Source organism: Pempheris klunzingeri, chromosome 23 (assembly GCF_042242105.1).
Source record: "Pempheris klunzingeri isolate RE-2024b chromosome 23, fPemKlu1.hap1, whole genome shotgun sequence".
NCBI lineage: Eukaryota > Metazoa > Chordata > Actinopteri > Acropomatiformes > Pempheridae > Pempheris > Pempheris klunzingeri.
Window position 1 is genome coordinate 3,473,258 of NC_092034.1, and position 16,539 is coordinate 3,489,796.

Below are 16,539 nucleotides of genomic sequence, written 5' to 3' on the forward strand. Positions count from 1 at the left end.
ATGTAAAAATTAGAGTTTTCGGCTGTGGAGCAGAGTTGCTGCATCAGGAGCAGGATCCACTGGATCTCATGGGAGCCAACGCAAATCTTGTGGGAGCGGCTAGCTTGAACTTTGCTGCCGGCGGGAGTCGGCAAGGTACAGCGGCTCATAATGACCAAACAGGACAATCATTTAGCAAATTTCACGTTATAATCTAACAACATGCTTATAATTGACACATATATAGTGTTACTAACATATAATAACGTTATATTACTCATTACAAGAACCTTAACCTCTAAAGACCTGGCGTACACATGCGTGGACATCACATTTTGGGTTATATTACCATAGTAGTTAATTCTGCTTAGCTGGGGCCGTATGGACATGTATGTGGGCAAAATTGTTGATATTTCATATTGTTTTTTGCACCGTGATTTTCAAAACATGTTCAAAATATGTTTTGTATGTGTTATAAATACATGCAAAAGCAGTCAGGAAAAAAAACTGCTATGTTCAGGGTGGAAATAAAGAGTTTTTTCTGGAAATGAAGACCGATTGTCCACATATGTGGACATAATGTTTCTCTAAAACTACACCATGTAAAAAGATGATGCTTAGGTTTTATACTTATCAGGGTCCAATAAGCCCAAATAGCAAGGAGAAATAAAAAATGCATATCAAACAAGAGCTCGGGTCTTAAGAGGTTAATACAAAGCGTTTATTTACCGACATGATTTATCATCATGATCTGCATTTAGTTAAGACAGTAGTAGTTAAGAAGTAGGCCTATGCTGAACCTGCAGACAACCTGCACAACAAGCCTCAGGATAGGATTCATAGCTGTGTGGCTTCTTTAACAGTACATACTGTATGTAACAGCAGTCAATTCCACATTGAGTTGTGTTGAAATATCCATTCAGTGCCTTTCTTGTCTTCTGCCGGCCCCACCTCAGTCACTCCACCGACTTCTCTTATCTGATGTGGTCTGTAATTTGACCTCACATCAAAGGAGGAACGATGAAAAGTCCGAAATGCAGAAAAGCAGAGTGACATGAATGAAAAATAAGAATGAAAAGTAGGACTCTGCCACCCAGAAACAACCACACACACACACACAAACCACACCTCCAACTTAAATCCATTAAAAAAAGTTAACTTTTATGTTTCTGTTTCACGTGCGTTCTGTAGTTCCTCTCATTTTGTGATGGTTGACCTTCTTTGGCCATGAAGCTGAAACACTACAGCGACCATGAGTGGCCACTGAGCTCTCACACTAACATGTACTCAAAGGTGCCGTCGATGCTGTTTATTTGTTGTGGCAACGAGAGGATCTCTTAACGTGCTTCTCTAATCTCACTCCTCGTGTAGAGCGGCACTGAAACATGTTATTCTCCTCTGGAAAACACTGACATACAAACTAAACATAGCATAAATAGTGTAGTAGAGATCCAGGATGTGAGACTGAGATATGAAAACAGTTTTTGGATTTGGAGGGTTCATTTGAAATTTGTGCACCCAAACACGGGAAATAGCTTACAGATATAAAAACACAGTAATTTGGGGAAAATATTCCTGTGATTTCATCAGTCCACATCTTAATGGCGGTCTCACAGTCAGCCTGGGTAGTTATCCACTAGCTACTTCATGTGGTTCATCCATCAATCAGCCTCCAAGTTGCTTTCAAGACAGAAAATCTGAGTTGCTTATCTTGAAAGCGTTCCAGCGTGTTGCGACAACGCAGAATTTGTGGTAATAAATTGGAGCATTTAAAAAAAATCATTAGCTTATCTTGAATACATGATGCGAGCCAAGACGTGAGGAGGGGAAGTAAGGAATGCTGATAAAGCGACTGGACATAGACAAGCATTTCCACATCCAGTCCTTTCACAACAAGGTAGAAGATCTGTGTGGAAAAAGTTGAGTAAAGCGATGCCCTCTATTCCCTCAATAACAGTTGTGCAAGGCGCCCATGGGCAAGGCACTGCAGGTCTGAAAAATCCTTGGTTAGTCTCAAGACATACTGTGTGAAGAGAGTAGTGGCAGGCAGGCAGGGAGAGGGGAAATGGGAGGCTAAATGGTTTTCCCACTGGGAGCTTTGGGGCTAAAAATAGAGACAGCAGACCTCAGATAATGTTCGTGCATTAACTCTATACTTCCAGCCATTTAGCCAGGAATGAAAGGATTAGGCCAAAAAGTGTAAATACAGATTAAGGTTGGAGTTCAAGGGATGATGCAGCTTAAGTGTGGTGTATGATTACTGTTTTATTTATGTGGAAGCGAGCGGTCCCAGTGGTTTGGTTTTGTCCAGAGGTGTCTGTTGAAGATGCTGTCTTCACTAGAAAAACAGCAGCATTGGTCCATTGTATAGTCGACCTTCTGTACGTCTACGTTTATCTGACGAGGACTAAAGGCAAAGGTGATCGAACAGAAATCAGTCGGTTGCTGTTTTGAAGGTCAAGAAGTAGCTTTGAATCTTGTTTTTTGACTCCACATGGATTCAAAGTTGTTATAGTGCTTAAAACAACTGAACCTCCACGATGACCTCTGCTGATATAGATTGTGGGATATAATCAAAAGCTGCCTAAACCTAACCTAACCACCAGACCAGTTACAATAATCATTATTCTATTGACAATATTTAACTGACAACGGGGGCATCAGATAAGATAATAAGTCAAAGTCAAGTCAAAAATCTAATATTTAAGTATTGAGCAAAAGTTCTGGGCCAATGAAAGAGATCAGCTAAAACTCTACAGAAGTTAACTATGTGTGCGCCACAAGTAGATGTGAATGTTATGAGCAGAAGGTCACCAATAGAAAGTGGGCTAGTAAGTTAAACTGTAAATAAAACTAAGTGCAGGAGGGTTACCATCATTTAAATAAGTGGTGTGGCAGCAGGTGGGGTCAACACACTGTCCAATAAGGCTTTAAAAAAATACCCCCACCCTTATTCCACTTTCTAAGAATATTATTATTCAACAAACTGCTTTGCAGATTTGAATCATCAAGCATTAATGCTCTTTTATAATCAAAAAGCAGCGTTGGCCTTTCGCAGCGGCATTTAGCTGTCGCTCACGACGGCACCGTTTCTATCTCATCTTGTGCTGAAAGCTTTGCTGAAAGCTGACATGTACGTTTGTTTTATGTCTGGATAAACAAGCTGATAATCTTCCTGTTTCTATATTTTCCTGTCTCGTCTTTATCTGTCTGACTCTGTGTCTCCCTTCAGCACCCGCTGTCTCCTCTCATTCCTCTCCCTCCTGCTGTCTGTCAGCTGTTTCCATCCCTTCATATCGTGATTCATTCTCTCTCCTCTGTTGTCGTCATTCTTATTTATTTCACATTTTGTTTTATTTCTTAAAGTCTGTTTACAACCTTCGGCTCTCTCCTCTCCGCCTGTCCCTCTCTGGGTTGGAGGTCTTGACTCCATCCCAGGAGGGACCTTAACTTCCTGCCGCCTCCTACAGATAACAAGGCATTAACACACACACACACACACACACACACACACAGCTGGTTTATATCCTCCACACTGCTGTTGTTGATGAAGTGCTTTCCCATAGCGGTCACCAGAACAAGAACACCCACATGTTTGTGTTTGGTTGCAGTTGATAAGCTGACCATGACTTCATCAGCTTGTGTGCCACATATTTAGCTCTTTAGTAACTATCATGTTTTTGACTGTGTCTGCTTTTATACATACCAGAAAGTTGACTTTTAGCATACTGACCCTGCTTCCCCAGAAACCACCATTACAGCAGAGAGGCTGAATATCAAATGATTACTGTTTGTATTATGGGTTTTTAAACCAAGAAGGTTTGGTACTTGTAAAACTACCCAAGCTATCTAGCTTATTAACTCAAAGAATATACAAAAACACACAGCTACATCACCACAGCAACGTGTTCCTGCTGTGTTCATCACTTTTTAGTGTTAGTTTCTGTTGTCTTGCAGTGTTTTTGTTTATGTTTGTGTTTTCTGTATTTGCAGCAGTTTTAAGCCGTCAAACTTTGTGGATTTCACCCGTTTATTGCGTCACCACGAGACTAAATGGATCTATCGTACATACATCGGACAATAATGCACCGCAATTACATTCCCCAACTCTGTTTACTCTCACTGGAGTGCAACCGCCATGTTTTTGTTGAATAATTACTTTGATAGGTCATGATTGTGATGGAAACCGGTGAAGCTTGTTAACTATGAAGAAAATCTGCCTGGAAGCTTCAGTCTTTTATGCAAAAGGTTCATTGATGTTCTAAAAAGTAACATTTAACAAGTTTTTCTTTCATCGACGTTGTCCTCACATCAACAATCTCTACCGGTATTGGAAAATTATTGAAGAAAACCAAACAGCCCAACCTGACCAATCAGAGTTCCTGTGGCCACCATGCAGTATAGTTGCTGTTGTTGTGATGAGCCAATGCATTTTTGCATAGGATCTGATACTATGATAAAACCCCCTAACACACAAATACTCTCCGCTATGCAGATGACACAAACTTATATTTTGACCAAAAGCAAATGATGGATTTCAGCTTTCAGCAACCATCATTAGATTCAAAATGGAGGCATCCAACCAGTGTTTTTATTATGCCAACAAGATCTAAAGAGGCAGAATCGGATCGTGTCCAGAATCAACAGACTCAGACTAAACAAGTCAGAGTTTGTTTGTGTTTGATTTTGGAGAGATTTCCTATTTAGGACGCAGAGTATTAGGTCAAGTAAGCTCACGAGAACATTAAATGGACAGGAACAGATACTAATGAACACCTTATGTATGCTTCTCATTTTTCAGTCAGTTCCTTATTTTCTTAGTTTGTGTGCCAACAGCTGGCACGAAAAGGCTTTAAGTTCAACGCTAAACGCCAAAAAGGCCATTTAAAACTGTAATGGGAGAATGGATGGAATATAGATTTAAGTGGGGGAAAAAATCACATATGGTACTCCTCTTGTGACACATATTATGCAAAGTTCAATGTACTTTATCTTACCTGGAAAAATGAATGACTTCCATATGCTGCTGGTTTACTAACTGACATGTGTGTCTGAGTGTGTCTCCATGGACCCCAGTTATTTGGAAATATTTGTAACTCTGCCCTAAATACTCTCTTGTATATTCTACTCACATTTCTGTACAAGCAGAACAATCTGCCAACTCAAACTACTATTAGAGACATGCGTCTTGGAAAGATTTACAGCAATTTCACAGTTTGGTCTCAGATTATCACTCCTTTACCGACTGGATTTGGTCATTTGGGTAATTTTTTACTTCCTCACAAAGGGAAAACACAGTGTGATGAGTAGTTGCATAGAGAGCTGCAGTCCTGATGTCACTTCTGAGCCATTTGTTGCTCTACTGCCCACTGTAACTTAATGCAGTCGCTCACTGAGGGTTTCTTTCATCACCATTTAAAATACTTTCTGGTGTGCAAGGACTTTCAAGTCATTTTCTGAAAATAAGAAAAGTAATAAAGGTAAATAAGTTTGTCCTACAGGTCAAATTTGTTGGCGTTTAAAAAACTATTCTATTCTTTTGGGATTGTCTTTAAAAAACCTAACAGTGTGTGCTATTTGTACAGTCATGTCTGGACATGGGAGATTTGTTTTCATCGCTCACCTCTTGGCTGGTCTGTCAGGCTGCGGACATTTAACCTGCAATGGCCTCTGGCTCGTGGGAAATGGTGTTTGTTAAAGGCTGCTACGTTCTGAAATATGAAGTTAATGTTTATATTACACTGGAACACTATATATAATTACCGTATATTGTAATGTAATTACTCTCTGATATTAGCCTTAATGAAGATTTAAAGATCAAACATTTGGCTTTTGATTCAGTACCTGCATGGACCTAATCGTACAATGAATCTCTTTTTCCAGATTTAATGTCGTGGATGCAACAATGATCTCAACACCAAGCCTGTCTAGATAGATGGAGTGAACAATATAACCAATTATATGGTCATTATATTTACCGACAACGTCAGCGCTATTTTGATTTTCTTACTCTTGAAACAGAATCCAGAAGTTTCCTTCAGGCTCTCCTTCGCCTTACCGAAAAAGGGAGCACTTAGCGGAGGCTCCATTTTCTAAATCTGGCCTCATAAATGTCACATTAAGTCTTCATCTATCAAATAAACTCGCATTTAAAGTCCACGTTAGAACAGATTGCTGGGAGGGATTCCTCATTGACCCGTTTGAGAATGTAGGAGCACTTTCAGTGACATGCAGGAAGGATGGTGTGTGTGTGTGTGTGTGTGTGTGTGTGTGAGTGTGTGTGTGTTAGGGGGGTAAATTTGGGGTCTCAAAACACAACAGGAAATTGGACTTAATGTAGCTCTCTTTTTCACACACACACACACACACACACACTTTTTTATTTTTGTCTTGGCGTTTATCAAATGGCATCTCAGGCTTTTTGTCTCAATACACAGCGAGCGAGAGCGCTGACTTTATCTCAACGTTTTTCCACTCTGTGATGGAGCCCTGCTGCTTTTAAAGGTCAAAGGGCAAAAGGTCACGAGTTGGGGTCAGCAGACAATTTTTAAAAGAGTGTGTGTGTGTGTGTGTGTGTGTAAAAGGGTTAGAGTGGCAGTTCAGTGACCAAGAAAGAAATTCCAGATGCTGAGGAATTTGTCTTTACTGGGAATTGTGTGTGTGTGTGTGTGTGTGTGTGTGTGTGTCAGAGAGGAGAGGTCATGAGAACAGCAGAAAACACACACACACACACACACACACACACATATGCAAACACCACAAACACACCTCCCAACTTCCTTTTATGTACTTGAACCAGTTCCCAAGTTCTATTGATTCACCAGCAGTTTGAGATTTTGACCCATGAACACAACCAGTTACACTCTGGACTTACTTTTTCCTGCAAATAGTCAAACCAAACACAATGTCTCTAAGTATAGAAGAAGCTGCAGCTCGCCCAGAAATTCCTTCTTGTTGGGAAAAAGGCCTCTGGAGCCCCACAGAACACTAAAACCGACTTTAAAAAACTCAAGAAGTGAAATACGCTTCAGGTCGAGCCATTAAAGGTGCTTTCACACCTACAGTTTGGATTATTGGGGCTGAGCTATGGTGGAAAAGTTTACTTTGTCACAATTACAGTCTTGTTAATGAGAGTCACACAGAGTCACAGGTACTTCATGTATTGGAGGTTTTGATGATGAATTTTGGGGCTTAAAACAAATCCAAGAACGGCTCCTGTAACTTTTCTAACCTGTATTTGTTTACATTTTGGTTACTTGGCAAAATTAAAAGTATGCCGAATTAACAATTAGCAGTTCCTGTTTGCAGTGCACCCATGGATGTACAGACAACTGTCACTGGACTACTCTGATACTGAAGAAACCATAAAAATGTGATAATTCTCAGGCAAGTTCTGGAGGTATAAGGAGCATCTTTTTTCTGTGGTTTCTAATCAGATCTAAAAGAGCTCAAATTCTTTTGCAGTACACAATAATGTAAAAACAAAATATTATTGTAGAGTACATTTGACATTGTTAAGAAAGATTCCATTTTCTTTTTCATTTTGGCAGTAATGATGAATTTTCAAATGTAATACAAAGAATGAAAATTATGTTTTTAATAGCAAATGTTTATTTTGAAACACATTGTGCACAAATACATGATTGCATTTCATTTTTGGCAGCCATCGTCTTCCATAAACATCAGGAGTCCTCGCTTTGTTTTGCTACGCGAGGCTTCCCCTCCGCCTGTCAAATGTCAGGATTAGTCTCAGCGTACAGCCTTGAACGCTTGCATTTTAAGGTCATTTCCTGTTTTGGTTCAGACTACCTCCTTAATAAGTCTGCAACACAACGGAGACGCACTTTTCATTTATTTGGTATCAGCAAAGTTGAAATCTGGCTTGTTCTCACATGGATGAACAACCTTGAACCAACTCTTCGGAGCATTATTTAGTTCCAAAAACCACAAAAAAATCTTCATTAAATCCAAAATAAAAGAAGCCGTAACAGATACGGGGTAAAACGAGACCCCGTGTTAAATGGCAGGACCTTAGAAACAACTGTTATCAGTTGTTCTTTAATAATTTGACGTATTAAAACATCTAAAACATTTGCCATGATGTGTTGAGGGTGATTTTCAGCCTCAAGAAAACTGAGGCATGAACTGGTTTACAGCAGCCAGTCAGTGAAGCTTCAGCGAAGTCTCTTTCACTGTCCTTCACGGTAAACATGCCAAGTTTCTGACACGACACCAGCTGTTTGTTTGTCATGTTCACTCTGAGCAGCTTCCTCGGTCATGTTGACCAGGAGCTTTGTCCCAAACACAGAGACGAGCGTAGCTGCCAGAAAGCTCCATTCAGTCTTTTTTGTCCTGGTGACGACTGCTTCTACTCTTTAAATGCCAAATTCCAAAACGTAAACATCACAAGTCTTCGATATCGAGGCCTCTTTCCTTTTTTCTCCACCCTTCCACCAGAGAAGGACTGGAAACCTTTTCTATTTCCATGGCAGCTTGTATCTGATCCACGTGCGTTTTTTCGGCTGCATCCTGCAATCAGAGAGTCGTGGCCGACTTGACTTTGGAGGAGAGGACCTGCCTGAACCTCCTCTTCAGCTCCTGCATGTTGGGAGATTTGGGTCTAGCCAGGTGGAGGCCTCCTCTCCTCTTCTCCCCGTTCCCTCCTCCTAACGCCCGGATCACCTGGAACATAGAGGACACGGTGACTCGCTCGCTGAGACTAAACGTTCCTTGGATGACTGTGGCTATTCTACAGCTAATGCATGCTAGCAGCAGTGTAGCCTGGTTACTTCTTTCTGTCCAAAGAGACAAATATCTGGTATTTTTGTATATGTTTGGCGACTCTGGACAATCTCAGAGGACACGAAGATTCAAAATAAAAGCTGTTCTTTGTCAAGCCAATTTCTCCGAAACATATCTGAGCTCAATCTAACATCAACGTGAGATTAAAATGCTATATTTTTCTCTCACTGCACTGATTTTTATTTGTCTGAAACAAGCAGCTCTTGGGATAACAGCAAGATCCAAAAGAAGTCTCGATTGTCTCGAAGCTGCACTGTATCAGAAATTTAAACTCTGTGCAGTTTATCTGCTCTCAGGCTTCACTTCTATCAAAATAATCTACATATAAACTTCAGTTTCTCATCGATTTCTCACAGATACATTTCAAATGCCTTCCAAACAACAGCTTTATCTGTGGAGCATCCTTAGTTCTCCTAAAGGAGCAGTTAGGAGGGACAGTTCAGAGCTCTCCAATCTCCAAATAAGAAGATGATTTATTTCTGATGAGACAACGAAAAGACGAAAGGTTTCCTCTGGGACGGCCTGTAATCAGACTTCCCACAGGAAGTGACAATCCCTGAAAGTCTGCTGGATTCAAAGTGCACAAATCTGCCTATAAGATGCATCCAGGAGAAGGAAATGGGTCCTGCAGACAAAACCTGAGCTAAAACTGTCCCTCCACATCCTCAATTAACCAATAAATCAACAGCAACAGCGAAAAGCCCCACCTCCTGACAGAGATGTAAGAAGGCGGCGTGGACTCCCTCGTGGTTCTCTCTGGCCGAGGCCTCAAAGTAAACCCCTCCTGTGGGCAGACACAGTTTCAGATCAGGGCCGCTCTTATCTTTCAGATAACACTCAGCATTCCTCATTCATTAGGCGGCAGGCAGAATATAGTTAAGGAGCCAGAGATGTGTGTGTGTGTGTGTGTGTGTGTGTGTGTTAGGATGTTTTTATTTTCTCCTATTCACAGCTCGAATCAACATCTGCCAGGTGCATTTACAAACAAGCTACTGTGGGAAACTCTGCTGGCTGCATTTGCAAATGTACAATCCAAGTTTTCATGGCTTGAGTTTTGTCAGCCGCAGCTGGCCGAAGAACAAGTGAGGAAGAAGAAAGAGGAGGAGGAGGAGGAGGAGGAGGAGGAGGAGGAGGAGGGGGATGCCCACCTAGCGAAGCCGCTAGCGTCTCGCCTTCGTCTGCAGGCACTTGTCGGGCTCTGAGCAGGTCGCTTTTGTTGCCAACCTGCAGCAGATTACAGATTACAGGATAGATTAGATTATGGGGATTAGGGTTAGCAGGTAACGGTTGTTGTGTGTTCTGGGCAGGAGTGAAAGACTTTGGCACCGCTGAACACCGAAGCAAGTTGACATTTAAAATGAAATAACCCTCAGCGTGCTTAAAGGGACACTGTGCATCATCACAATGTGGGTTCAGATGAACAACATCTAACCGTCCTCCATGTTTCTCCCTGCTCATCATGCCGCTGACGTACCGATAAAATTATTACTGTTAATTTAAAGTTATTAAATTGAACAGCAGCCCTAGAGCCCTAGCAAACATGTCATCTGGTGGAAAAAGATGAGGATGCAGGTGACACGGGGGAAAATCAGTGTCATTCATTTGCATATATTCCAGTTTCCTTTTAAACAGTCCAATGAACAACCTCCTCCTGACAAACACACACACACTGACCAGTATAACGGGTATATTTCCTGAGGGGTGTATGCGCCTGACGTGTTGGTACAGTGGCTGGATGGTGCGGTAGCTGTTGTAGTCTGTGATGGAGAAAACCAGCACGTAACCATCTGCCCAGTAGATCGACCTGGAAGTGGAGTTATTACACAGTTACTACAGGACGTAAACGCTCCTATAAGCTTAAATCACACTTAAGTAAAGACGTCTGACCTGTTGATCTGCTCCTGGCAGTAAAGGCCATCCGCATCATCCTGAAAATATTGACAGACGTAAAAAAAATATCTTTTACAATGTCAATTTAAAGCTGCAGCTGATTATTTTCATTACCAAATAAACTGCGGATTGATTTTTCGAATTAACAATCAAATTCACATTCTGTCTATAGAAATGCCAGAGACTGTAAATATACTTTTACACAAGTACTATTTGAGCTGGGCTCCAGACCTTTACGGATAAGCGGTATAGACAATAGATGGATGGATGTACTTCACTTATTTTCTTTTCATGCCTCTTTATTCTTCAGTACTTCAGAGCCACTAATCTACCCTCTAATCCATCTAATCTAAAAACAACGTATCTGAAATTGGCTCCACATTGACAAACTACTGCATTAAAATGCTCCTACATGTATTCATTAGTGTTAACAGCAGAATAATGCCACAATGTGAAAGGAGCCAGGATATTTACTTGTAAAGGAGCGTTTTCATAGTGCAGTTTTTATATTTTTATTTTTCAAGGGAAGGATCTGAGTGTTTCTAAGTTGCTCATTTTGTCCGACCAACAGTCCAAAAATCCAAAGACCTTCAACGAGCACTAATAAGAAACAGAGAAAAGCAGCAAATCCTCCCATTTGAAAAGCTGTGACCAACATATTTGGCATTTCTGCTTTAATAAATAACTTATAATATAAAACCTTCTGGAAATCCACTAATAGTTTCAGTACTTCGATCGAGCGTCCACAGCCTTCACTAGCAGTAAATATTCAGACGGAGCTTCCTGTTTTAAATCATTCAGAGAAAAAAAAAAGAAGCCTTTTCCTCATTCCTTAGAGTTAAAGAGGCAGTGAGAGACTGAAAACAGCTATCATTGGTTTAACTAGTTTAAAATTACCCATGATTACTCTCAGTGGTGCGACCTACAGCAGGGGGGGAGATCCCCGCGGATGAATGAGTGTCACACCAGGCATTAATTTAATCTTTCGGAGAGGATATTTAAAAGGTTTAGGTGCAGGCCTCTCACCCAGGAGAGAATCCTGTCTGAGAGCACAAGCTTGATTACTTCTTTTGTTAAATTATATAAAGCAGTTTCCTTGTATTATTCTCCATTTTCTGTGGCAGTTTGGTTAGGTTTAGGCGCCGAAACTACCTAATTCAGTTTAGGAAAAGATCACAGTTTGAGTTATAGCAATAGTCAGGGTACATTTAACACAAAATATCATCTTTTAAACATACACCTGGGTGTAAATAGTGTCGTTGGCTACTGGCACACAGGTGTAAATAGCCTCTACCTTAATCTTTTCCTAACATTAACTAACTTTTAGTTGCCTAAACATGAAAAAAAAGACAGCTGGTGTGTCTTCATCCTCCTTCGTACATCCAGTTTCCCCCAAAACGTCCACAATCCTTTCAGTGAGCAGCTTGAAGTGAGTGAGCAGGTGGTGATTTTACAGAAAAGGCACACAGCCAAGACAAATGGCTGCTTATGGATGGATTTGGAGTTTGAGCTCATGACTCCCGACCCAGCAGACCACCCAGCTGACGGCTCAGGAGCAGTGAGACTCCAGGCTGGGCAACTCCTCGTGCACACTCAGAATAACTAGTTTTCAGCGTTTCCTCTGGACGATGTGCTTCTTTCTCGACCTCTTTGTCTCCACACGCCAATTATTTCTGTCTAATCTGTGGAAGCTCCATCATCAGGAGGGACTTCCTCACCCTCCGTTATCTCCCCCCTTGTGTGAGGAAATGAGCAACTCTGAGATCTGGTTTTGTAAACATGCTGCCGGTGTCGAGGAGGGTGAGCCGTGTGGCACGTTGCACTCATTATGCTCATCATGAGCGAGGAGATGGTCCTAAGGTCACTTCCTCTCACTTCAAATACATTCCTGACATTACTTTGAGAAAAAAAAAAAAAAAAGTGGCAGAATTTCTGGAGTTTGATGAGTTTTGATGAAGACAAACGACTGTTTGAAGGTTTCACCAACTTATCGATTACATATGCAAATATTATTATATATATTTTAAGTTATTCTTGGCAATATAGAGACAAAGATTGTGCATTTAAATGGGAAAAACACCTTAAATTGACAAGTAAGTCAGTAAAAGTGAGTCAGGAAAGACAGCTGTGGTGGCCGATGTTGGAGGTGGATAAAACTAACAGATGATGCTAAGACACTTGATATAATGAATACTGTAAGAGATAAGCGGAGAAATGCTTTAGCTACGCTGCTGGGGACAAGCTAACTGTGGGTCAAATAACCATTCAAGCTAGGAGACAGTTAGCATGCTAGCTATCTTAGTTATAAATAAATTAAAGGTCCCATTTCCTGCTCATTATTAAACATGTACTGTCATCCTAGAACAGATTCACTTTGTTTTTGAAAAACAGAAACAGTTTGTGTGCTTCGTGTCACCTGGAGGCGGCGTTAGAGATTTCAGTGGGCGAGGACAGTCGGCCTGCTGAGGGGCCGAAGGAGGTCACATGATCAACCGATCCCCTTATGACATCATTAAGGGAGCCAAATCTAACCAGCCTGTTTCCATATACATTTACTGAGAGATGGAGCAGTGAGGATGGTCTTTTCTCATAATTTGCCGTAGGTAAACCAGGGACACGTGTTTATGTTGAGAAGAAATCAAAAAGTGCATTTTGTATAATATGGGACCTTTAAAGCGGCAATCTAGCAGATGTTTATAGACCTCACTCGAACACAATTCACTGACTGACTGTCTTTATCTGAACGTAGAATTTGTTTCTTTATCTCGGATTTCCACAAGTTTCATCATCAACAGAGACCAGAGAAAACAGTACGCTGCTTCCGCCTACTCTCTCTCCTGGGTGTCTCCTGGTAATGTCACCTCAACATCCAGTTCATAACACCAACGGATGCTGCAAATGAAAGGGCTTTCATCAGCGGGCGATAGGCTCAATCACCTTTGTGTAAACGAATTCAGGAACTTAACAGGCATTTATTTACCTGAAACTCTTCGATGTTGCCACTTACATGTACTTACACTATCAGCTCCTGTCTCTGATACCAATGACTTTACTTGAGGACCAGTTTCTAAACAAGTATAGGATAGTTCAATAAAGGTGGATGGAGCAACACCGTTAACATAAGTGGGATTTAAGCTGTAATTATCAGCCGTTACTTATGAGAATTTTAACACTCTGTAGTAGCTACATGTACGGGTGTTGAGCAGGATTTGATTTTAGATGTACTTTCCTGTCAGCTGTCTGTGTTCCACATTGGTTTCCCATCATAATTTGTGTTTCCATCACCATTTAAGCCCATAAACAACCTCAAGCAGAGGGTGTTTCCATCCACATTTTCTGTTCATTATGGACATGAAAACTCTGGGATGGGAAGGCAGCAGCTGTCTCTGTGCTCCCATGAGATACCTGCAGAGCGACACAGGGAGTATCCTGTATCTGAAGTGACACTTCCTCCCCATCCAGTGTGACCTTTCTGGAGTAGAGCGCTCCTGGGGAGAAGGGAAGAGACACAGATGAATGGATCAACAGTGGGGGGGAGCGTAGGACTTCTGCAGAGGGAAATCAGTGGATAAATGTGTTTATTTTTGTTGCTTACTTTGATAAATGTTTTTTTTTTTTTATCTTATTACACAAACTCACCAGTGTTTGCTTCATAATCCCCGATGAACCTCTTAGTCAGAAACCTGACAATCAGAGCTGAAAAGGAACAAGAAAGCTCTGAATCAGGGATGTAGAAAATAGATTTAAGGAGAATACCTTCACTACAGTGTGCAATCTGTGTCCGAAGCTGCTGTTTGTTGTTGTTTCATCTTAAACTGTCTGTACTTGGAATAAAAAGGACATATTAGAAAATCCGACTCACCTGCTGCAACCTACTGACCTACATGACACTTCACGTGCTTTTAATTTTGAAGACTTTTGCAATCAAGAAAAACAAACAGGCCCAAAGTCTGAGCTAAGAAAATGATTCACTAATACTGATGTTGCAATCCTCCATGCGTCATCTTATTCTGGTTAATGATTGTCTCATCCATCTCTTTTTCTTTGGATTCTGGATTTTTCTAAGTGTTGCTGACGATCTATGTTCAACAAAGTAGAAGCTTTGTTTCCATTAGTAGTAAAAGATTTTCACACGTTACACTCTTTTGTTTTTCGGTGCTGCACTTTCATAAAGTTTGGGGACACAACAAGAGACAGTTTTAAGAAAGGATCGTCAGAATCAGAGCAGCAGAGCCTGAGATATCTTGACTTTCAGTCCGTAATATGGCTTAAACTCACAAAAACCCTAAATCCTACATTTCCCATAATGCAACTTAATAGTAATACTATGGTGTTATCATGGTTATTTTCTCAGACTTAAAAAAATCTCCCTCCATAGTTTAATTTTCCTTTCATTTTTCTGTTTCTGCACCGTTTAGTGGTTTTCCATTTACTCAGCAACTGTACTTAAATATAACTTTGAAGTGTTTGTGTAGAGAGAAATATTACACTTTTTACTCTGCTCTAATACTTTCAGGTTCAATAATTAACACACAGAATAAAATGAGTGCTGCAGAATAGCTGTAGTAGTTGAAATCAGCGACCTGTCACAAATTAAACAGGTGATGCATCAATGCATCAACATTAATACTCCAAAATAAAGGCAGCACACACACAGTGGTGTCATTCTGCATACAAGTAATTGAAATACAAATTGTTGATATCTTTTATGAAAGTCAAATTATAAATACAAGACTTTTAGTTGTAATGGGCTATTTTCACATGGCTGCATGTCTACTTTAACTTTGGTAAATGATCTGAATACTTCTTTTACCACTGATCACAATAAATTAAAGCTAGAAAATAATTAAATAGTTTATAAAAGGGGAGAATATTCCCAAATGACATAACATGGAATAAACAGGAGGCAAAATATCGCCCCCTGTTGTTCGGGGTTGGTCATTTATTCCAAATATTTCCACTACTTCCCTTCAGACAAATGACGACCAGTCCCTGCCTCTGTTAAACACACATATCACCAGGATATTCCCAACAAAAACAAGGTGCATGATGAGAGGTTTAATCTGCTGTGACTGTGTGAGATGCATGAAATCTAAGCCACCTTCTGCCCCCATTTTAATCCCTACAACTGCAACTGTTGAATCACAGGTTCAGCTTGTGTCTAAAAACTGTGAATTTTGCATTTCCCCTCCTGTGAACTGGACCTCTACTCCCCGCATCCATCCATACCGGTTTTCCCGACGTTGCTCGCCCCCAGCACCACAATCTTCACCGTCTTGTTGGGCACACAGTCCAGCAGGGGATACTCCGGTATGGGGACCAGCAGAAAGTTGCCAGACCCGCTGCTGCTGTTCATGGTTCCCGGTGCAGGGTCGCCAGTCAGCCGCATTTAGCTCCCCTCTGCCCTCAGATCAGCTCTGCTCTGAAATAACACTGTCCTGCGAACCCCTCCGCCCCGAGGAAAATCACTCCAATATTCCCATAATGTTCCTGCGGGGCTTAATTATTACGGATCTCCTGAGGTGTCCTGCAGGTGAGTCTTGGTAGTTTATACTTCCTGCAGAAAAACGTACAAAATTCCCAAAATATTTTCCAAGTATTCCAGCTTTTCGTCCAAAGACTTAAGAAAAAAAAAAGTTTGAACCCCTCCGTGGCTCTTTCAGCAGTTACAAACCATCACTTTACTCATTAAAACTCTCTAATCACCTCTCAGTTTTGCATGTAAAGTGCATAAATACGTACAAAAAGAACTGTTACTTGCAGCGGTATTTCGGTTCGCATCGATTCCAGATGCGTCTGAGTGCGCACGGAGCGCAGAGGGGGAGGGAGGGAGGGAGGGACACTTTGAACCACCCCCTCTAATATCCC

At 41.0% G+C, this 16,539-nt stretch overlaps 1 protein-coding gene across 1 annotated transcript; it reads right to left on the reverse strand.

Moving 5' to 3' along the window:
* Positions 1-7,571: 7,571 nt before the first annotated feature.
* rasl11a (RAS-like, family 11, member A) lies at positions 7,572-16,114 on the reverse strand. Its single transcript, XM_070854720.1, has 8 exons — positions 15,901-16,114; positions 14,311-14,367; positions 14,077-14,159; positions 10,669-10,709; positions 10,456-10,585; positions 9,930-10,005; positions 9,489-9,565; positions 7,572-8,661 (listed from the first exon to the last, which is right to left on the reverse strand). Exons 1-8 carry the CDS (start codon positions 16,058-16,060, stop codon positions 8,515-8,517), a joined length of 771 nt encoding a protein of 256 aa, XP_070710821.1. The 5' UTR covers positions 16,061-16,114; the 3' UTR covers positions 7,572-8,514.
* Positions 16,115-16,539: the final 425 nt, after the last annotated feature.